The following is a 20,907-nucleotide window of genomic DNA, read 5'->3' on the forward strand; positions in this document are numbered from 1 at the left end:
CTTCCAACACCACTGATCCAGAATATTGTTACATCTAGCCTTGTTTATTTCACTGCAGTTCTGCCATCTTCTCACCATTGACCCATCTTATACTTGCAGGAAGAGGAGGAAAACATCAGTTAGGACATTTAATTATAAACAATGTGACAGATTTTGAGTGCTTTAGTGGATGGTGCAAGAGATGAGGCACGGAAAATTAAAATTGAAAGGACTGCTAACATGGTGCTAATTTACAGTCAGATTGGACTGCTGCATAAGAGAGGTATGGAGGAGAGCCAGACTTTGAGAATCTTGATAAGGTCATTTCAATCCTTCTTTTTCCTTCCTGTTTCCTTCTTTCTCTTAACCAAAACCTCAATTTCTCTAGTCATCCAGCATTCTCTACAGCTACCAGCCTTGCCTTCTACCCGAACAGGAATATACTCCCTCTGGACTCTTGTTATCTCATTTCTGAAGCTTCCCATTTTCCAGCTGTAACTTTACCTGCAGACATCTTTCCCCCAATCAACTTTTGAAAGGTCTGGCCTAATACCATCAAAATTAGCCTTCATCCAATTTAGAACTTTAACTTTTAGATTTGGTCTATTCTTTTCCATCATTATTTTAAAACTGATAGAATCATGGTCACTGGCCCCCAAAGTGCTTCCCTGCTGTCACCTCAAGCACCTGCCCTGTCTTATTTCTCAAGAGTAGGTCAAGTTTTGTACCTTCTTGAGTCGGTACATCCGCATACTGAATCAGAAAGTTTTCTTGTATGCACTTAACAAATTTCTCTCCATCTAAATCCTTAACATTATGGTGGTCCCAGTGTGTTTTGGAAAATTAAAATCCTCTACCATAACCACCCTATTATCTTTACAGATAACTGAAATCTCCTTACAAATTTGTTTTTCAATTTTCTGCTGACTACTAGGGGATCGATAATACAATCCCAATTAGGTGAACATCCTTTCTTGTTTCTCAGTTCTACCCAAATAATTTCTCTAGATTTATTCTCAGGAATATCCTCCCTAAATATGGCAGTGAAGTTCTGCTTTATCAAAAACGCCACTCCCCCTCTTATCTTGCCTCCCTTTCTATGCTTCCTATAGCATTTGTATCCTGGAGTATTAAGTTGCCAGTCCTGTCTATCCTTGAGCCACGTATTTGTAATTCCTATGATCTTTCTGTCCCATGTAGCTAAAGATGTTCTGAGTTCATCTGCCTTCCCTGCTTACCTCTTGCACTGAAGTAAATGTAATTTAATTCATCAGTCCTACATTCTTCTCTGCTTTGTTCCTGCCTGCCCTGACTGTTTGACTTGTTCCTTTTCCCAACTGCACCAGACTCAGATTGATCTCTTTCCTTACTAATTCCCTGCCACACCCCCACCCTTCCCCCATCTTAGTCGTTTAAATCCTCCCGAGCAGCTCTAGAAAATATCCATGCCAGTATATTAGTCCACTTCCAATTCAAGTGCAATCTATCCTTCTTATACAGGTCACTTCTACCCCAGAGGAGATTCCAATGATCCAAAAATGTGAACCCTTCTCCCCTGCACCAGCTCCTCAGCCATGCATTCACCTGCTCTATTTTCCTGTTCCTACTCTCATTAGCTTGTAGCACTGGGAATAATCCAGACATTACTACTCTTGAAGACCTCATTTTTAAATCCCTACCTAACTTTCTATTTTCTCCCTTCAGAATGTCATCCTTTTTCCTTTCTATTTCAATAGTTCTGATGTGTACAATGACTTCCTGTTGGTCTCTCCCCATTGAGATCATTCTGCACCCTTTCTGAGATATCCTTGGTCCTGGCATGAGGGAGGCAACACACCATTCTTATTTCTTGCTGCCAGCTGCAGAAACGTCTGTCTGTGCCTCTGACTAGAGCATCCCTTGTCACAATCGATCGCTTGGAACCCAACATATCCCTTGTTACATTAGAGCCTGTCTTGGTACCAGAAATTTGGCTGCTTGTGCCACATTCCCTGAGAGGCAATTGCCCCCTACATTTTCTAAAACAGCATATTGTTTGAGATTGGATAGCCACAGGAGACTCCTGCACCACCTGACTCCCTCTCCTACTTTTCCTGGAGTTAACCCTTCTACCTGACTGTAACTGCAGTTTTCTCCCTTCCTATAGCTGTCATCCATCACACTCCCTAGCTCCTGTAAATTTCTCTTTGACTCGAACTGCCACTCCAACTGATCCATATGATCTGATAGGATTCGCACTAAATACACTTGCTGCAGACATAATCATCAATAACATGGAAACATTCCCTAAACTCCAACATCCAATAGGAAGAGCACATCACTCTACTAAACACCCCCACCTTTGCTCCTTCACAATCCACAGACCCAGAAAATAGCACCATCCTATTGCTCTAAAAAAAAACTGCTCTATGCTAACTTAGTAATTATTTTAAAAATTTAATCAAAGGACCAACCTCAATAAAACATGTAATCAAGAAAGAACCCACTCTACTCACTGTTGTAGACTTACAACAAGGTTACACTTAAAAACTATGTCCTTATCTGTTCCTGTGCTGTGAGCTCCCCCACATAGGTTCCTCCAAGATCAACTGTGAACTGTTTGTTAATTTTTGCTTGATCCATTCCGATGTCTAGAGATACTGGAACTCAAACAGCAACTGTGCAGATTCACTGCTGTGTCAGTCAACAGTGTAGGTTTCTTTCCCTGACCATGTGGTCACTGCCTTTGTCTGTCTTCCTCCATTTTAAATTGCCAATGTTTTGATCTTTTTCCCCAAAGTTCCAAAACAATGCAGCAGCTTATAAAACAGTAATTGCTGCTCCTGGAATTCGAGGAAATCACCTTCAACACCTAAAAGTCCCTCAAAAAAAGAGCAGCTCTTACAGCCACAATTTTTTTCCTGTCCTCCATCTTGGATTACATCTGAAGCGCTTTCTGAAAGCTAGAGAACACTGCTGAGAAGTTATACCATTTAAGCCAAATTGAAGATCACAAATACTTGGACAGTATTTGATGTGAATTATGCAGATAGTTTGCAACATAATGGCTGATCAACATAATAACTTAAATGGCCTACAAAACCTAAGTAATAGTGTCAGAATCTATTTTTAAAATCTCTTGGTTGAGTCTCTGTTGATCACAATTCAATGTTTTATTTATGGAACTCATCTCTCTGTGCATGACCTGTCAAGTGAAACAATTAAAGCAATTGAACACCAGAATGGACATTGCTCATAGTAAATGTATTGCTCCAGGCAGGATTTTGACCGTTCAGATCAAAATAGTCCCTTCACAAAACATCATTCTTTGAAGATGAGCCAGATTTTTTTTTCCTCTCTCAACATGCAGGTAGTTAGAATGTTAATTATTTCTATTGCTCAATTGCATGGAATATGAGCAGCAAACCTCCTTGCTATCACGAGAGTTGTTTGTGAGATGGACTGAAATTCTGATTCATTTTCCCTTCTGGCATAACATTCCATGAATGGCTGTAACAGTCATAAGGAATCAATTTACTGTGGAAAATGTCCGTGAATTATCATTTCTATAATCTAAGGCACGTAAACTTAATCGGATTATGTTCTGATTGTGAACAATTCCATTAACCAAAACAGACTGTCTCCTCTGGACATTAACACTTATCTCTCATTTGTATTTGACAGTTTTTTCTTGCCATGCTTATGGAATTTTCTTGCTTTTTGAAAACATTCTTTGTCGTTTTACAATATAAATGCCGATCTACATTTTTATCTGAAGTACGCATAGTTATAGGGAGCAGCAGACCTGAGATCAGTTCCCATAATTAAAATAGTGTCCAGATTCTCACATGTTCACTTTTTAACAAAGCAATGGAGAAACTGTGGAACCCTCTTGAATTGTGCCTCAGCATGAACCATGCAAATTATAGCAAAGGAGGAGTCCATTCAGCTCATCATATTTGTGCTAGTCAACAAAGTGCTTTCTAGCCTTATGTAACTTCCCAGTTCTTGGTCCATAGTCTTACAAGATATTGCACTTTCTGGTCGTCCAGTTATAGGGAGCATATTATTCAGCAGGGGAGGATTCAGAAGAGATTTACCAGGATGTTGCTGAGCATGAAAGGGTTGACTTGTCAATAAAGGCTGGGACATTTTTCAGTTGAAAATGTGTTGCTGGTTAAAGCACAGCAGGTTAGGCAGCATCCAAGGACACTAGAGCATAGAAGATTGAGTGGCGGCCTGGTAGAAGTTTATAAAATAATGAGGGATACAGATAGAGTTGATGGTAGGTGTCTTTTTCCAAGGATGGGGGATTTCAAGATTAGGGGACACATTTTTATGGTGAGAGGAGAGAGATTTAAAAAGACAGAAGGGGCAAATCTTTTATACAGAGGATGTGTGAAATGAACTTCCAGAGGAAGTGGTGGATGTGGATGAGGTTACAATGTTTAAAAGACATTTGGATAAGTACATGAATAGGAAAGGTTTGGGGGAATATGGGCCAAGAGTAGGCATGTGGGGCTAGTTTAGTTTAGGATTATGTTTGACATGGACTGGTTGAACCGAAGGGTCTGTTTCTGTGCTGTATGACTCTATGACTCTATGACTATGACTCTATCCAAGTTTTCTTTAAATGCAATGAGCAATTCTGTCTGTACCACCTTTCAGACAGTGGCTTCCATGACTCTCATTGCCTCTGTATCATCCTTCCACCAATTAATTTCAATCTATCCCCCTGGTTAGTAACTGTCACTATCAGAAGATGAAGAGGGGGACAAGAGGAAAGAAAGAGAAATAAAAATGTTCTCAAAACTTTTTCTCAAGGCCATCGAGTGACAAAAGAATGTTCTGTGCTGTTGGCAAGCACTGGCAATAATACAATTCATATTGATTTTGTGACTGGTAAAAAAAAACGATGAACTGATTTCTTCTATCTTAGTGGCTCTTCAATCATCACATTACTTTGAATGAAAAGATTAAAAGAATATGACTGCTGACATAGGTCAAAACTGCTGTTGCCTTTTACCTATTACTTTTGACATGAACTAGCAGTGTAAGGGTGGATCTGTTTTATGCTTGGTAAATGGCAGAATTTCAGAACATTTTAAAATAAGCACTATTTGCAAGGTATTTGGCCTGACGTTTCAGCAATAAATTGCAGGCTGTAGTACATGTGATAAGGCTGTCATCTCTTCAACTTTGGCTATGCTATTATGACATATTATTAAGTTGTAGTTTCCAGCTGTCAGACATTATTTTAGCTCTAGTGTTGAGAATAACTGGACTTCTTTAACGTTGTTTCTCAGGAAGTGATTTATTTAATTGCAATGAACATATATATCCGTTCAGCTGTTCTTAAAAGTACTTTAACTCTTTGGAATAGAGCACTAAAAAGATCTTTTAAGTGCTGCTGAAGCCTGAAATTGATTTGCAAAGCAGACTCATATTTACTTCCCAGTGTAACAGTGGAAAGAAAGAAACAAAAAGGAATAACTGCGGTACCTTGAGATACCATGGCAACAAAAGAGACCTATGCAGTTCATTGATGTCTATTAATCATGGTTAAGCACATTTATCTTAGTTCTTTATAGCTAACCAGCATAATGATCAGGATTATTATTTATAATTAGAGGAAGTAATAGATCATACATAACCTTTGGATGAGTCTCATTAATTTACCTGATTCCATCGGGACTTCAGACTGAGGTAGTTAGGTACTTCATCTCTGTCATTCTGTGTTCCATTGGCACATAGTTAATGCTCTGAAAAGGACAGCAGCACAATCATGGAAAGAAAAATATGACAAAATCCCAAGGGGAGCTTGTGACTATTTTTGACCAAAGTGGTAAGAAAATGTAGGGCATTACTTTGAAATTTGGGGTGCTGCGTTTCTGCAGTTCTTTGCGGTTATTTATAAAGAACTGGTTGATTCATTGCAGTCAATGTTACGATTGTGTAGGTGTTAACATTAAGTAAGAGTGTGGTGCCAAATGCCACTCTGCCAATAATGATAACGACACTTAATGATCAGAGATTTACTTTCAATTACATATGCTATTTAATTAACTGTAAAAGTTGGTATGTCAATGGAAAACCTGGTGGAAAAGAATTGCTTTCAAAACAACTCATGAGGACTACAGGGAACTCCTGTTCAGAGGTAGCATAATACGTTGTAGGTGCATGCTTATAGTTTCTTAGTATAAGCTGCAGAATTGGCTTCCATCCACCTGGTGTGTTTTTTGACATTTAAAAAAATGCACTATTTTCCACAATCTGTTTTTAATAAATGTGTTTTGGGTGCTAACTAGTTTGAATACTTCATTGGCCTTGCTGTTGTGAAAAATACAAGTGAATGGAAAGAAATGACGAAATGCTTGCTGCCCAGCATTAATGTTCCACCGGACTGGACGGCGCTGATTTTACCAGTTGTTGCAAAAGAGATAGACACGATCCCTGAGTCACCTTAATGCCTGGTCTTAATGCTCCTCAACTGTAGAGGACACAAAACTGGCAGGATCCTGTGCAGAACCAGGCAATAGTTTGAGCCACTGGGAAATATCATCCAGGTGTCGAGAGACTGCTGTTCTGTTTCCCCCCCCACCTCCAAAAAAAAGATGATAAAGGATTCTTCTTCAACCTATAACAGCTGCATGGTTTTGGGGAGGTTTCAATCCAAGACTAGATGCCTCTCTGGGCAAAAGGACTATTTCAGAAGAAGGATTTAAGTTGCAGTATCACCTCCTTCAGACCTTTTCAATGTAGCATTGTTGAAATTTAAACATTTATGGAAATACAATAAGATACAAATTTGGGTAAAAAACTTGACACTCTGAACTTGAATGAAAATCTCACAATTTGTTACCTTTTCACAGATCACACCGATTCCAGGCACGCATCCACTTCTAGTGTTTGTGAACCCGAAAAGTGGTGGAAAGCAGGGAGAAAGGTGAGCTTGTGTTTTCTTTTTCAATTTGACCTCAAAAAAAAAGAAACTACAAAAGTCTGATAAAAGTGCAACTGTAATCCCAAATGTTCTGCAGAAATGTCAACTTTCCTAATTATTGATTCAATACTGTAATTGGGATTTTATTCTGTACTAGAAAGTGATGTCTATGTATAACATCAGAGAGAAGCATTACCCAAACACAAGGGATCATCCTGTCATATCAAATGGCAATGGATAAAACCCCTAGGCACTTGAAACTTCATTGACTTTATATTGCTGGAGGCAAGTGGACTGATGCAGAAAAAGACAGGCATCTGGTTGAAATGTGATCCCATCATTTATCAAAGGCTCCTAGCTACCTTGAGAGAGAGAAAATCTCTGTCCTGAGGAGCCAGAGGAAGGCACTAAAGATGAGGATTCTCCAAGCCAAGAGTTCATGCCCTGAGATCTTGCAAAGCAACTAATGTTTCTGTGGCAACCGCTATGCGAAGGCAATGGTGAAACGTTAACCCCAGTGCCACAGTCCAAATCAAATTTTTAAGTAAATCAGGCTTCCCAAGGTTTATTGGCCTGTTTGTGAAAATACATAATCAAATTATTCAGTGAATAATCTGGGCCACCTAACCTCTCTCCTCTCCACTAGCCACATGTGCCTCTCCCCCCCAACCCCCACCCCCACCCCATTCCAACACAAAGTTTGGAGGTGTGTATTAGTGAACACAGAAATAAAAGCACCATTGTGATCTTTGTTGCCAGGGTATAACTGCTGACAGTAAGACTTGATGAAAGCTGCACTATGTGTACTTTATACACAGAGGTGGTTGTAACTAAATGACACACTGTTTATTGGTTTATGTGGTTCTGCATAAGTCTGTGTTTATGCTAACGTCTTGAGTTTCTGCTTATAACATTGGATATTGGTTAGTATTTTATTTTAAGAAGCTAACTGTTCAGAAGTATCTTAAAATAAGGCAATTTAAAAAAAAGTCCATTATAATTCAACCATAGTTTGTTTTAAAATATATTATTAACAGATTTTCATTAAACATTAAGCACTTCCTTGATATTTTTGTTTTTTATTCAAAATCTTCCCGATCTCTGACACATGCCAGTTTCTCCTAAAACAGTTCTCCTCAGCAAATATTTCTAAAAATATTTACTAACAAAATCAGAAAGATACATTTGTGAAATTGCATTTCTGTACTTCTGTTTAGTTGTTTTGAAATACTAAATGTTGTGCAATTAAAATTGTGCGTCATTAATTGTGCAGTGAAAATAAAGTGTGGAAAACAAATGACCTGGTACAAGTGTCGTGTCTAGTTAATATCCTCTACAAGTGCCTCCATTTATCCTCCCCTGTGACTTGTGCACTGTTTCAACTCATATTGCTGTGAGAACACTGCCTGGGGACATTAATTAGGTGTGACACCAGTACAGGCTTGACCCTAGCACATTCCTGGAAAAGACCTTCATTATAAATCATCATTAAAACTAAAATGATTACAGTAACAATACAGATCACTTCTGTATTAAGTGATGAATCCACATGCATTACATAAAGACTCATTTTTGCTTTGTCAAATTCAACTTCCTTTTTGAAAAAAAATCTGAAACGGTGATCTAACATAAAACAGACTGCTTAAAGAAATGGATAGTATATTTATACTCTTTTCACAGAATCTTCAGAAAATTCCAGTTTCTTCTGAATCCACGCCAGGTTTACAACCTTGCCAGTAGTGGACCAATGCCAGGGTAAGTGCAGCACCAACGCAGGAGCTAGAAATATCATCCAGAAGTTGGAAATGTAAAACATTATAAGTTTCATAAATATTCATTTTGAACAAAAAAATGTGTTTTACTGTATAAATTAGAAGCTAGTTACTAATCATCTATGACATGGCTCAATGGCTAGCACCAGGGGCCTGGGTTCAATTCCACCCTCTGGTGACTGTGTTTGTGGAGTTTTTACATTCTCCCTGTGTTCGCGTACATTTTGTCTGGGTGCTCTGGTTACCTCCCACAGTCCAAAGATGTGCCAGTTAGGTGGATTGGCTATGCTAAATTACCATAGTGTCTAGGGATGTGCAAGCTAGGGGGATGAGCTATGGAGAATGCAGGGTTACAGGAATAGAGTAGGGAGTGTGGGTATGGGTGGGCTGCTTTCTGGACTTGATGGGCTAAATGGCCTGTTTGAACACTGTTCGGATTTTATGATTCTATGATTTACACATCAGCTATAAAAAAAACTTTGAATTTATGAAATTTCACCTTCGTCTTTAAAACCTAATATCTCGTTTGTTTTGGATAGACTTAAAATAAAAGCTCTCAGACAGGAATATTTGTTAATGACATGATACCCACAACTTTTTTCCAAAGGCTAAACTGTTCAGTGGATTACAGATCTAACTCAAATTATATGCAATAAAATTTTTAACTTAAATAAAAGTAATAAGATCACAACGTTTTAAAAATATTTTCAATAAATGACTGTGTATAACAACGTATTTTGGTTATGCATGCTGTTTGTTAATAAGATCATTCAACTGATAATTCAGTTTTGTCTCTGAAAGACAGTGAAGTCATTTAAATCTGCGTAGAAACTTTTTATATCTTAGGAGTTGACGGGTTTCATTACTGTTGAAGACAAATAGTGAAGAACAGTCTTGTATGAATAATGCACTGTGTTGCTTGTTATGATACCCTGTGTTCCCAGCAGGGTGGGATGTACTAGCTGATAAATCTTACCCTTACAGAAACATTACAAGATTGCAGTCAGCCTGAGGCAAGATTACCAGACACATCTGTTTCCTAATTCACAAACAACAGTATAATATCTTAAACGTCTGCCTTTCCATTCAACCATAGAGAGTCCTTCCTGTAAAACATAAACAAAACAACAGTGAACAAATGTACTTCTTTTGAACCTTCTACTCTTGGGGGGAAAGGCATAGTTGTCTACCAGAATTCTATGAGAAAAGATAACCCCAACCAGTTATGTTTATTTGTAGCACCCTCCATTAATAAAAGTTTACATAGAGGTGGATCACAGAAAATTAGTTGAAGAAAACTTGGGATTTTAGGACATTTTTTCTGAGTAGTGGGAGACTTAAAAAGAGATATGGTTTATAAAAAAAAGGTATTATGACAATGTAGTGGTAACGTCACTTAATTAGTCATCCAGAACTCCAGGCCAATGTTCTGAGGACAAAAAAAAATGCTGGAAAACATCTTCAGAAGGGTCACTAGACTCAAAACGTTGATTCTGCCTTTTTACAGACCTGCTGAGTCTTCCACGAATTTCTGTTTTTGCATCTGATTTCCAATATCTGCAGTTTTCTGTTCTTTTTTATTCAATGCTCTGGGGACATACATTCAAAACCCACCATGGCAGATGGCGAAATTAGATTTCAGTTAAATCTTGAATGAAGAGCTGGTCTAGTTTCTATGCAACCACGGTCAATTGTCAAAAATTCCAGCTGGTTCACTAATGTCCTGTAGTCAAGGAAGACTGTCATCCTTCCTTACATGGTATGCCAGATGCATAGAAATGTGGTTGACTCATAACTGCCCATTGGGTAATTAAGAGCAGGCAATAAATGCTGACCTAGTTAATGATGCCCACATTTCATAAGTAAAATTATTTTTACAAGCGAACATAGTGAAATGGAAGATAGTGGGAAGTGATGTTAATGTCAATGTAATGTCAGGGGCACATGGTTCCATGCTCTCATTGGAGGTGGCCATTGCCTGGCTGAATGTTACTTGCCAATTGTCAGCTTAAGCTTGAATGTGTCCAGGTCTTGCTGCATTTGGACATAGAGCCTCATTATCTGAGGAGGCACAAAGGGAGCTGAACTTTGTGCAGTCATTGGTGAATATCCCCAGTTTCTGACCGAATGATGGATGGGAAGTCATTGAAGCAGCTGAGATGGTTGCACCAAAGATACTGAACTATGGAAACCCTGCAAAGATGTACTGCCCCTCTGATGTTTGACCTCCAACAACTTGTGTTTGGTATGGAGAAAGTGAGGACTGCAGATGCTGGAGATCAGAGTTGAGAGTGTTGGGCTGGAAAAGCACAGCCAGTCAGGCAGCATCCGAGGAGCAGGAGAATCAACATTTTGAGCATAAGCCCTTCATCACGAGTGAATTGTGTTAGGTATGACTGGTTCACTCAAGATTCACATTATCATCAGTTTGTCAGCTTTCCTTGATGCTAAACTAGCTTAAATGCTGCCATGATGTTAAGGGCAGTCTCTTTCACCTCAACTTTTGAGTTCTACTCTTTTGTCCATGATTGGATTACTGTATAGATGTAATCAGGTAAAGAGCTGAGTGTCCCTGGCAGAACACAAACTGAGCACGGGTGAGCTAGTTATTGCTGACCTGCTGACAATACCTTCCATCACTTTGATAATCGAGAGCAGGATAATGGGTTGATTATTGGTTGGGTTGCATCAGTCCTTTTCTTGTGCACGGGACATGCAATTTTCCATATTCTTGCATGATTGCAGGTGTTTTAATTGTACTAGAACAGCATTTCTAGGGACATGGCTGGTTGTGGAAACACACTTTTTTTTAACAATGGATGGGCTTTGTACCAATCACACAGAACACCATCAGATTCATCATGAGCCATGTAGCTTGCAGAGGAACTGCACTATCGTAATTACATCAAAGACTACTCATCCTTTAATAGCTCCTAAACTGTCAATCAGATATCAGCTTGGACCTCCTTCATTGAGATGAATGTTTAATTAAGCTTTTGGAACTTGGGTCAAATATTCATAATGACCTCAGCTATAATAAAAGCCCTTGGAAATGACAGCAAAGAACTCTGTTGAAACTTCAGTACTTCCACAACTAGCCATGCCCCAAGACCCACTGTTCTAGTACAATTAATACACTCGCAATTATCCAAGAATGTGGAAAATTGCATGTCCTGTGCACAAGATAAGGACTGATACAACCCAACCAATAATCAACCCATTAGTTTGCTCTTGAAGTTGCTAGCCTTCTTTGCTAGCCTGCTTTTATTGAGTTGTTAATATGAGCAGGCTGGCAGAGCATGTTTTTTTGAATTCACATTGACAACCCAATCCTGACCTTTTGACCTTTTACAATGTCTAAAAGATTGGAGATTTTAAAAAAAAACTTGTTTTATCTGCCTTTCACAAGCATTTATAGCTACTTCATCAATCTAAGACTTTCACACTGGGAATGTGGTCTCTTTGAACTCAATACTAGATTCAAATGGTCTTGCACAGTTTGGATTTCCTTCCTGTATGATCCACTTGTCCTTTATCCCTCCGAACAAAAACACTATCTGTCAGAAAGTAGGGTAGTATTTCTGGATTGGGTGGGGGAGTGGGGGTGGGAAGGGGTGCACACATTTTTTGGAGGGTCTTCCCAGTCAACTTCTTTCTTTGGAAAACTGTTTGCCGGGTGTGCACCTTGTACTGTGTGGAATATTTCAGGGCCTGCCTAAAGCAGGGAGGACATTAGGGCAGAATGTTTGTGCCTACAGAACCCACTACAGATGAATTAATGGGATGACAGGAATAAAAGTAGCCCTCATACCTCAGTTCGCTTTGATCTCAAACACCCACTCCTTCAAAGAGATGCATTAAAAAGTGCTTCTTACCAAATAAAATGTCTCTAATTCTCTTTTATTCCTAAACAAAATAGTATCTCAAAGTGTCACTAACATTAAGTTTAGCCAAGAGATTTATTCCATTGATCTTCTTGACTACCTCCCTGTTACTATCTCGGTATGACACTTTCTTTCCCCTGCATACTTCTCTCAAAGTGAGAGTTATACCTTGTGAGTTTGCAAAATCACTAACAATTACAGTAAGAAAAGGAAGCATATTTATTCTGCCTGAACTGGATTCATTCAAAGTTTCAAAAGTGAGCCAGATCACAGAAAACCATCTTTACAAAAATAGGAAGCTAATAATTCAGCCGTCAGTGCTATTAGCTGTTCTCACAAAGAGCTTTCCAGCTTCTTTATGGTTCTGTTGCACCTGTTACTTCTCATCAGGTGACAAAATCACATCCTGTATAAACCAGAGAGAACCAGGTGAATATTGGAGGCTTGCGTTACTTGCTCACAATTCTGTGGTCCTTGTATTTGAACATGATGATACCAACCCAATCGATTGAGGGCAAGGGCAGTGAGGAAAAAGAAGATAAAATTTTGTGCAAGCCGACATTTGTATGTGTGCATTAATATTTTTTACAGATGTGTGAAATAACTGTCTAAGTTTTCAACAGTATTCGCTCCGTTATATCAAAATGGAAGTGACCATTTATTCCCAAGGTTGCACCACTGAAAGCATTCTTAAAGTCACAGTTATAGGCAACAGTAATGAATGACAAATCTCGGGAGTAGGTTTATCATATTGGTACTAAAAGTCCTTAACTTAGCTTTATAGTGTTCCATAGTAATGGCTGGAAATATTACCTTGCTGAGATATAATGGGAGCAGGTAGGACCCCTGGTTCCAGGAACACAAGGGTTCTGCTCCGTGTATTCAGAGGATGTCATGATTAGTTTTGTTACAGCATTGCTCAGTTAGCAGTCAGTTAGATTGACCGACTGACTGTCAGCACAAGGTCGTGGCTAAGGACCATCCTGGGCAGGTAGGAACCATCAGAAGTTAATAGCATTGTGAAGGTGACAATCATGAGAGCTTATGGCATAGGAAGTAGAAAGGGCTGCTGATTGGGAAGAACTAAGAAGTAGAAATATATATTTTATAGATTTTCAGTATTTCTGCACTTAGAACTGTAACCATCCTTTTTAAAATTACACTTATTTGCTGTTGTCAATTTCTGTTTCCAATATGTGTCCTACATCCATTTAAGCTTACTATGTTGATAAGCTGACCACGGAGAATTGGGTGTGAATGACTCGCTTCCACCTCTGCACTCAATTGCCAGTGGATGTTTTAGTGCAGTGGCAAATATAGCAGCAAGCTTGGACAGTAATTATATGCAATTGATCCACCTTATGCAATGTGTTGGAGCTGACCATGCCCTGGGATTTCCAATGCAACTGTTAAAAGAGAGTGAAAGCAACAATATTGCTAGAATTTCACATATGGTTGAAAACGTTACAAACAAACCTTATATCAATGAAATCTAAATTCAAATGAGATCCATTTGTCAGTAATATGGCTTTGTTCTTGTTATGAACCTACAAAAAATTAGTTTCACTGTGATTTTCAGCCCAAAACTGCTGCTGGTAAATTGCTCTATATTGTGCCAAGCCAGCCAATATCAAAGTCTATATGTCAGCTTAAACCCCACTTATCTAAAGATGTTGATAAATACATGTTATTAACAGCTGGTTATTTCCTTAATCTTCTTGATGCATCTCAAGTTACAGACGAGTGTAATTGTTTAACAAAGTATGGAATAAAGAAGCAAAGTTAAAATCAAATGGATTAATAATTGCTGCCATGATCCATTTGTATCTTAGTAGGAAAGGAAAAGGATTACTGTTTAGTCAAGATGCAAACAGGCCATTTAACTGAAACTCTGAGCATTGTGGAAAACACTTCATCCCATGTTTACTTAATTACATTTTTAATGACTGCTGTACAGTGGTAGGAAGTGCTTGTTAGTAGGAAGTCTTCAGAAACATCTCAAAACATAAATCACTTATATTGTTGCAGTAAATATTTATTTAATGAAGCTCCAAATTCACACAGTATCCAAATGAAAAGTAAAATCTGTCAGTCCTCTGTTTACACATTCTCCCCGTGTCTGCGTGGGTTTCCTCCGGGTGCTCCGGTTTCCTCCCACAGTCCAAAAATGTGCAGGTTAGGTGAATTGGCCATGCTAAATTGCCCATAGTGTTAGGTGAAGGGGTAAATGTAGGGGAATGGGTTTAGGTGTGTTGCTCTTCAGAGGATCGGTGTGGACTTGTTGGGCCGAAGGGCCTGTTATCTGACCAGATTAATTTGACTATCCAAATGTCTAATTTCCAAGGTTATGTTGACAAGGTTCCATGCCAGGACCCACATGCTGACCTATTAGTTTTAAAAAAAGCAAAAATGATTGCTGATCCATCCACATGACTGTTTGCATGTTGACAAAGAATAAAGCAATGTGGATACTGACATAGGGAGGATGGGAATTTTGGTTGGTTTTGGTGATATCCTTAACTATAAAGACTGTGGTGTTTCTGCATAAAACTTAGATTTTTGGTGCAGTTGAGTTTTATGCAGAAATAAATCAACCATGGAGATTCTGATTGATCCCAAATGCTGACTTCAGTGAATTTGCAAACTTAATGGAATAATACTGAATCTTTTTGGGGAAGTAGATGGAAACACCACATGCAGTTGGCATTTCTGCTCTCTTTCTCAACACTGGGACAGGACTGCCCTGGCTACCTATGCAGACCTGAAAAATCAAATTAGTTGGGAGAATATTCCACCAGATTTGTCCTTATGACAAAATACACACATCCAGATGATCAATTAACATTTGTGATGATTCTGCTGATATTGTTAATAGAGTCATATAGTCATACAGTCTCTAGAACCTCATTCATAGAGTCCAACCAGTCCATTATGAACACAATCCCAGACTAACCTTGTCCTACCTACCTGCTCCTGGCCCATATCTGTCCAAACTTTTTCTATTCGTGTACTTATCCAAATGCCTTTAAAACGGCATAACTGTACCCGCATCCACCATTTTCTCTGGAAGTTCATTCTACATGTGAACCACCCTCTGTGTCAAAAAAAATGCCCCTCGTGTCTTTTTTATATCTCTCTCCTCTCACCTTAAAAATGGGGCCCCTTGTCTTGAAATCCCCATCCGAGGGAAAAGACCCAGCCTATACCTCTGATATAGGAAGGCTTTCAAAAAATAATGGAAAGATGGAATGAAACCCACACAATCGTAGGAAGTATCAAGGATCAGACTGATAGATATCCATAAAAGGTGTTTTAGGTGTTTGGTTAAATTTTGTAGAGCACTGAAACCCATTTATGTTGAAATTGTCAGAATCATTGTACCTTGATGCATTCGATTACATTAGAATGCAAGAAAGGCTCGCTGCTCCCAGAAACTAACACAGTAGTAAATGAAGAGAGGGAAAGGTTTCCTGTTCATGGAATACAGAGAAATTGTGAAATGTAATAAGTAGTATTTCCAGGAATCTGATGCAGAAAGGTGAAGGATGTTCTGTTTGAGGTATGCAAATTGATAAGGGGGGGGTTTGCAAAAGTTGAAATGGTGAAATTGCAGTTAGTTTTTGAGCAATAGTTTAAAATACAAAATAAAGAATTACTGCCTGTTTTACAATTTAGTTGATCTTCTTTCCCATTAACTTCAATGGAAATAATGTGTGTATTGTATATTTTGTACAATTTATTTAATTTTCTGAAGGGTTGGAGGATTTGAGAGGCTAAATAGGCTGGGGCTATTTTCCCTTGAGCATTGGAGATTGAGGTGGGTTCTTTTAGAGGTTTATAAAATCATGAGGGGCGTGGATATGGTGAATAACCAAGGTCTTTTTCCCAAGATAGGAGAGTACAAAACTAGAGGGCATAGGTTGCGAGTGGGTGGGTAAATATTTAAAAGGAACCTTACAGGCAACTTTTTCATGCAGAGGGTGGTGTGGGTATGGAATGAGCTGCCAGAAGCTGATACAATTACAACCATTTAAAAGGTATCTGGATGGGTACATGAATTGGAAGGGTTTAGAGGGATATGGGCCAAATGCTAGCAAATGGAGCTAGATCAGTTTAGGATATCTGTTTGGCATGGACGAGTTGGACCGAAGGATCAATTTCTATACTGTACATCTCTATGACTAAAAGTGGACTGTTGATCTTTGATTTTTCAAATTAACTGTACTGATGCTTTTTTTTTCAATGAATGACAGAGGATTCTATACCCAGTTTTGGATAGACCAAGAGTTGATATTTGGGCATGAATTTTCTGCGAGAGAAATGGGCATATTAGTTCAGAAGCTGAAAACAGCACCAAATATTTTTGCAGGGGCACGAATCAGGCAGCTTGTGTTTTGTGCAAGTTGGAATTCCCAGCATCAGAGCTCTCTATCTTCAGCCAATTCAGTGCACTTGTGAAATGAAGAAACTGAAGGTGCTGAATACTGCAAATGTTATAAGGTCTGATGATAACCTGGAGTAATATTGAAGGCTTTAGCTCCAGAACCAGCTGTTCTTCTACTCAAGGTGTTCTGGTATAGCTACAAAATGGAAGAAATGTAGAGTTGTACCGTGCAAAAATGAAGCTGATTATGATTTTTGGGTGTCAGTCATCTCATTCCAAAGACATTACTGCAGAGGTTCCTCAGAGGAGCATCTGAAGCCTAAGTATGTTTAACTGCTTCATTAACAAACATTCCACCAACCTAAGATCTGAAATGGGGATCCTTGCTGATGATTAGACCACGTTCACCACCGTTCCCAACTCCTCACACTGAGGCAGTCCATGCCACTACACGGTAAGGTCTACATAACATTCAAGATTGGTCTGAAAAATGGCAAGGAGCATCCCTGGTATGAAATTTAAATACAAAATTGCAGGGACATCACAAAATAGATTGTATCACCCCCAACATCTGCACCATCTTTTAAAACCCTGTTGTACACTCAGACAAGCACTGTCAGTTCAGAGCTGCTGAGCACAGTTCCTGATATTAGTCCTGGCCACGCAGATGAGGGAAAATTGGTGCCCTGCTTTGTGGGCAGGAAGCTGGAACTCCTGAACAATGTGTTGGTGCAGATAAGTGCCATCCCTTTCCCCCAGGGCCAGTAGTGGAAGTCAAAGGACCAGACCATGCCAGTTGAGGTCACAGCAGTCTAACCTGTCTACAGGAATGTGCACCGAAGCAGGATAAAGGTCCATTCCACCATCCGAACTACCATCATCCTCGTTCCAATACCTCACGCTCATTCTCTCTCAGGAAATGTACCCATCTCCCACTAAGGTTCATGCTCAACCTGCAGCATCTTCCCTCATCACTGACATCCAGCCAAGCCCCTGTCGCTGCTAACCCTGCATGACCTCTGCACTGCTCACTCACTACCCCCACCTCCCCACCATTCTGTAAATGACAGCATCTCCCTTAGTACCTACCTGCCTCTCATTCCAGGACGAAAGCAACCCACAACACGGAAGGAAGAGTCAAAATAGGTGGTGGATTGTCCAACATTCAACCCTCACCCCTTGTGCAGAGAGGATCCTGAGTGTTTGACTCACTGTGTTCAAGTCCCCGGACTGGTATCAGAGGCTGCCCATGACTTACTGTGCCAGGACCTCCTGACTGAAAGTCCCTTGAATTGTCTGACAACTGCTAACAGCAATGTCTTCATGGTTTTGTGTCTGTGCTAAATGATAAGGTAACACAGCAGACTTGAGAGTCTGGTATATCTGGATGAGGGGAAAGTGCTAAAAGACCAGGCAAGGGTGCCATGAACATTCAGCTAGGCTTAGAGTAAGGAAGCAGGCTAGGTCTAGTCGATGAGCTGGGTTCCTGTCCCTGAGTGCACGATACCCTTTCTGCAGTGTCACAATGATAGTTGCATTTCACCCTGAGGTGTAGCACTGATCTTCAGAAGGGCACTGAAACTGCCATGACTGTTCTTGGAGGCTGGTTCATCGCCATATTGAATGCCATTGTGTGTGTGGCATTGGATGTGTGCAATGGGTGCCTTGGAGTGCATTCTGAGATGTAGGTGTTTGGCATCCAAAATGGGTGTTCTGTTGGAGCAGGATCTGAGCTAAAATTTGCTTTAACCTGCATGTCGAGAAATTTTTGTGTCTATTTTACTGATATGCTGTGCACATTTAGTAACATCCTAACATTGCAATGGGCCTCCCTGGACTTCTTGTGCAATTCTGCCACCTTTGATGCCATAGCCCACTTCATTCATGCCTCTAAGATGACGCCCGTAGATTTGGAACGTGCTTACGTATCTAGGCTGTAACTGCAAAGGAGCTTCATGACATAGCATTTAATCCTCAATGGGGATCTTTAAGGAAGGGAAAGGGGAATCCTAGAAGGAGTCAGAGGCAGGGAATTTCAGTGCTTAAGTGACTCCCCTTAGAAACATAATAATACAGAACATAGGAGAGTGAGCCTTTGGATCCATAGTGTGTGCTTCACTGCTCAACGTGATCATTATTGATTGTCTAACTCAATGCCATACAACCATCTCTCTCCATATCCCTTACATCTTTTGTCTCAAAATCTATTGATTTTTGTCTTAAATATATTCAGTGACGAAGCCTCCATAGCTTGCTGTGGTAAAGAATTCCACAGGTTCACCATTCTGAGTGAAGGCATTTCTCCTCTCAATCTAAATGGTCTACCACCGAAACATAGAAGCTTGGAGCAGGGAGCAGGTCAATCAACCCTTTGAGCCCGCTCTGTCGTTCAATATGATCATGACTGTCCCTCTATCTCGATGCAGTAACCATGCTTTCTCCCTATACCTCTCGACGTATTTGCAATCTAAACATGTATGGATCTCTTTCTTGAATATTTTCGGTGATTTGGCCTCCACAGCTTTCTGTTCTAGAGAGTTCCACAGGTTGACTATCCTTCGAATGAAGAAATTTTTCCTCATCTCAGTCTTTATCCTGACACTAAATCCACTGCTTCTAGATTCTCCAATCAGGAAAACATCCTCCCCACATCTAGATTTTCTGTCTAGTTTTGTTAGAATTCTATACATTTCAATCACATCCCGTCTATCCTTTCTGAAGTCTACTGAATATATGCCCAGTTCAAACAATCTTTCTTCATGTGACAGTCCTGCCGAGTGAATCTCTATGTCACCCTTCCTGTCCTTTCTTAGGTTGGGAGATCAAAATTACATTCAGTATTATAGACGTGATCTCTCCAATGTCCTGGACACTGCAGGAAGACATCTCTACTTCTGAACTCAAATCCTCTTGCATTGAAGGCCAATATATCATTTGATTAGATTTAGATTAGACTTACAGTGTGGAAACAGTGACCCGCCGAAGCGCAACCCACCCATACCCCTACATTTACCCCTTACCTAACACTATGGGCAATTTAGCATGGCCAATTCACCTGACCCGCACATCTTTGTGACTGTGGGAGGAAACCGGAGCACCCGGAGGAAACCCACGCAGACACGGGGAGAACATGCAAACTCCACATTTGCCTTCTCAATTACTAATTGTATTTGGTGTACTCAGATATACAGATCCCTTTGTACATTCACTCTTCTGAGTTTTAATCACCATTTAAATAATGATCTTCCTTTCTGTTTTTCACATTGAAGTGTATAACTTCACATTTGGCCATGTTGTACTGCATCTGCCATGCGTTTGCCCACTCACTCAATTTGTCTAAATAATTTTAAAGCCTTCTCGCTGCCCCCCTCAGAACTGATAATCCTGCCCAATTTTGTATCATCAGCAAACTTGGAAATGTTGCATTTGGATCCCTCATCCAGGTCATTACCCCGTCCCATCCCATATACCTGGAATTTTATGGACTTTATCAAAAGCTTTCAAAAAGTCCAAATGTACCCCATCAACTGTTCTACGAGTTACATTCTCAAAAAAACTCCAGATTTTTTAAAGCATGATTCGCTTTTCATAATGGGATTGGACAAAACCAATATGGATTTTCTGCTTCCCAAATGTTTTGCTGTCAAGATTTTTGTTGTAGACTGTAGCACATTCCCACTTCTGATGTAAGGCTAACTGGTCTGTAATTCTCTTTTAAATAGTGGGGTTATATCTCCCATTCTCCGTTCTCTAGAAGCTCCTCCAGAGTCTATAGAATTTTGGAAGATGACAACAAATGCATACATTATTTCCATGATGACCTCCTTTAGTACCCTGGGATGTTAGTTCTCAGTCCCTGGGGATTTATCAGGTTACAACAGAAATTGGTGGGTTTCCTTGAACAATTGGCTGAGAATCTTGTTGCAGGATGTGACTGAACCCTGCAACAACAGTTGGCCCGGAGAG

The 20,907-nt window shown here is 39.7% G+C and overlaps 1 protein-coding gene across 2 annotated transcripts in view; it reads left to right on the plus strand.

The window, feature by feature from the left end:
- dgkb (diacylglycerol kinase, beta) overlaps positions 1 to 20,907 on the plus strand; it is a 729,492-nt gene that overhangs the window by 283,533 nt on the left and 425,052 nt on the right. For both annotated transcript variants that reach the window (XM_060825438.1, XM_060825439.1), the window contains exons 15-16: positions 6,831 to 6,904; positions 8,582 to 8,656. In XM_060825438.1, the coding sequence (XP_060681421.1) occupies positions 6,831 to 6,904; positions 8,582 to 8,656 (149 nt within the window). The remainder of the gene's footprint in view (positions 1 to 6,830; positions 6,905 to 8,581; positions 8,657 to 20,907) is intronic.

The sequence above is a fragment of the Hemiscyllium ocellatum genome, chromosome 5, assembly GCF_020745735.1.
Source record: "Hemiscyllium ocellatum isolate sHemOce1 chromosome 5, sHemOce1.pat.X.cur, whole genome shotgun sequence".
Classification (NCBI taxonomy): Eukaryota; Metazoa; Chordata; class Chondrichthyes; order Orectolobiformes; family Hemiscylliidae; genus Hemiscyllium; species Hemiscyllium ocellatum.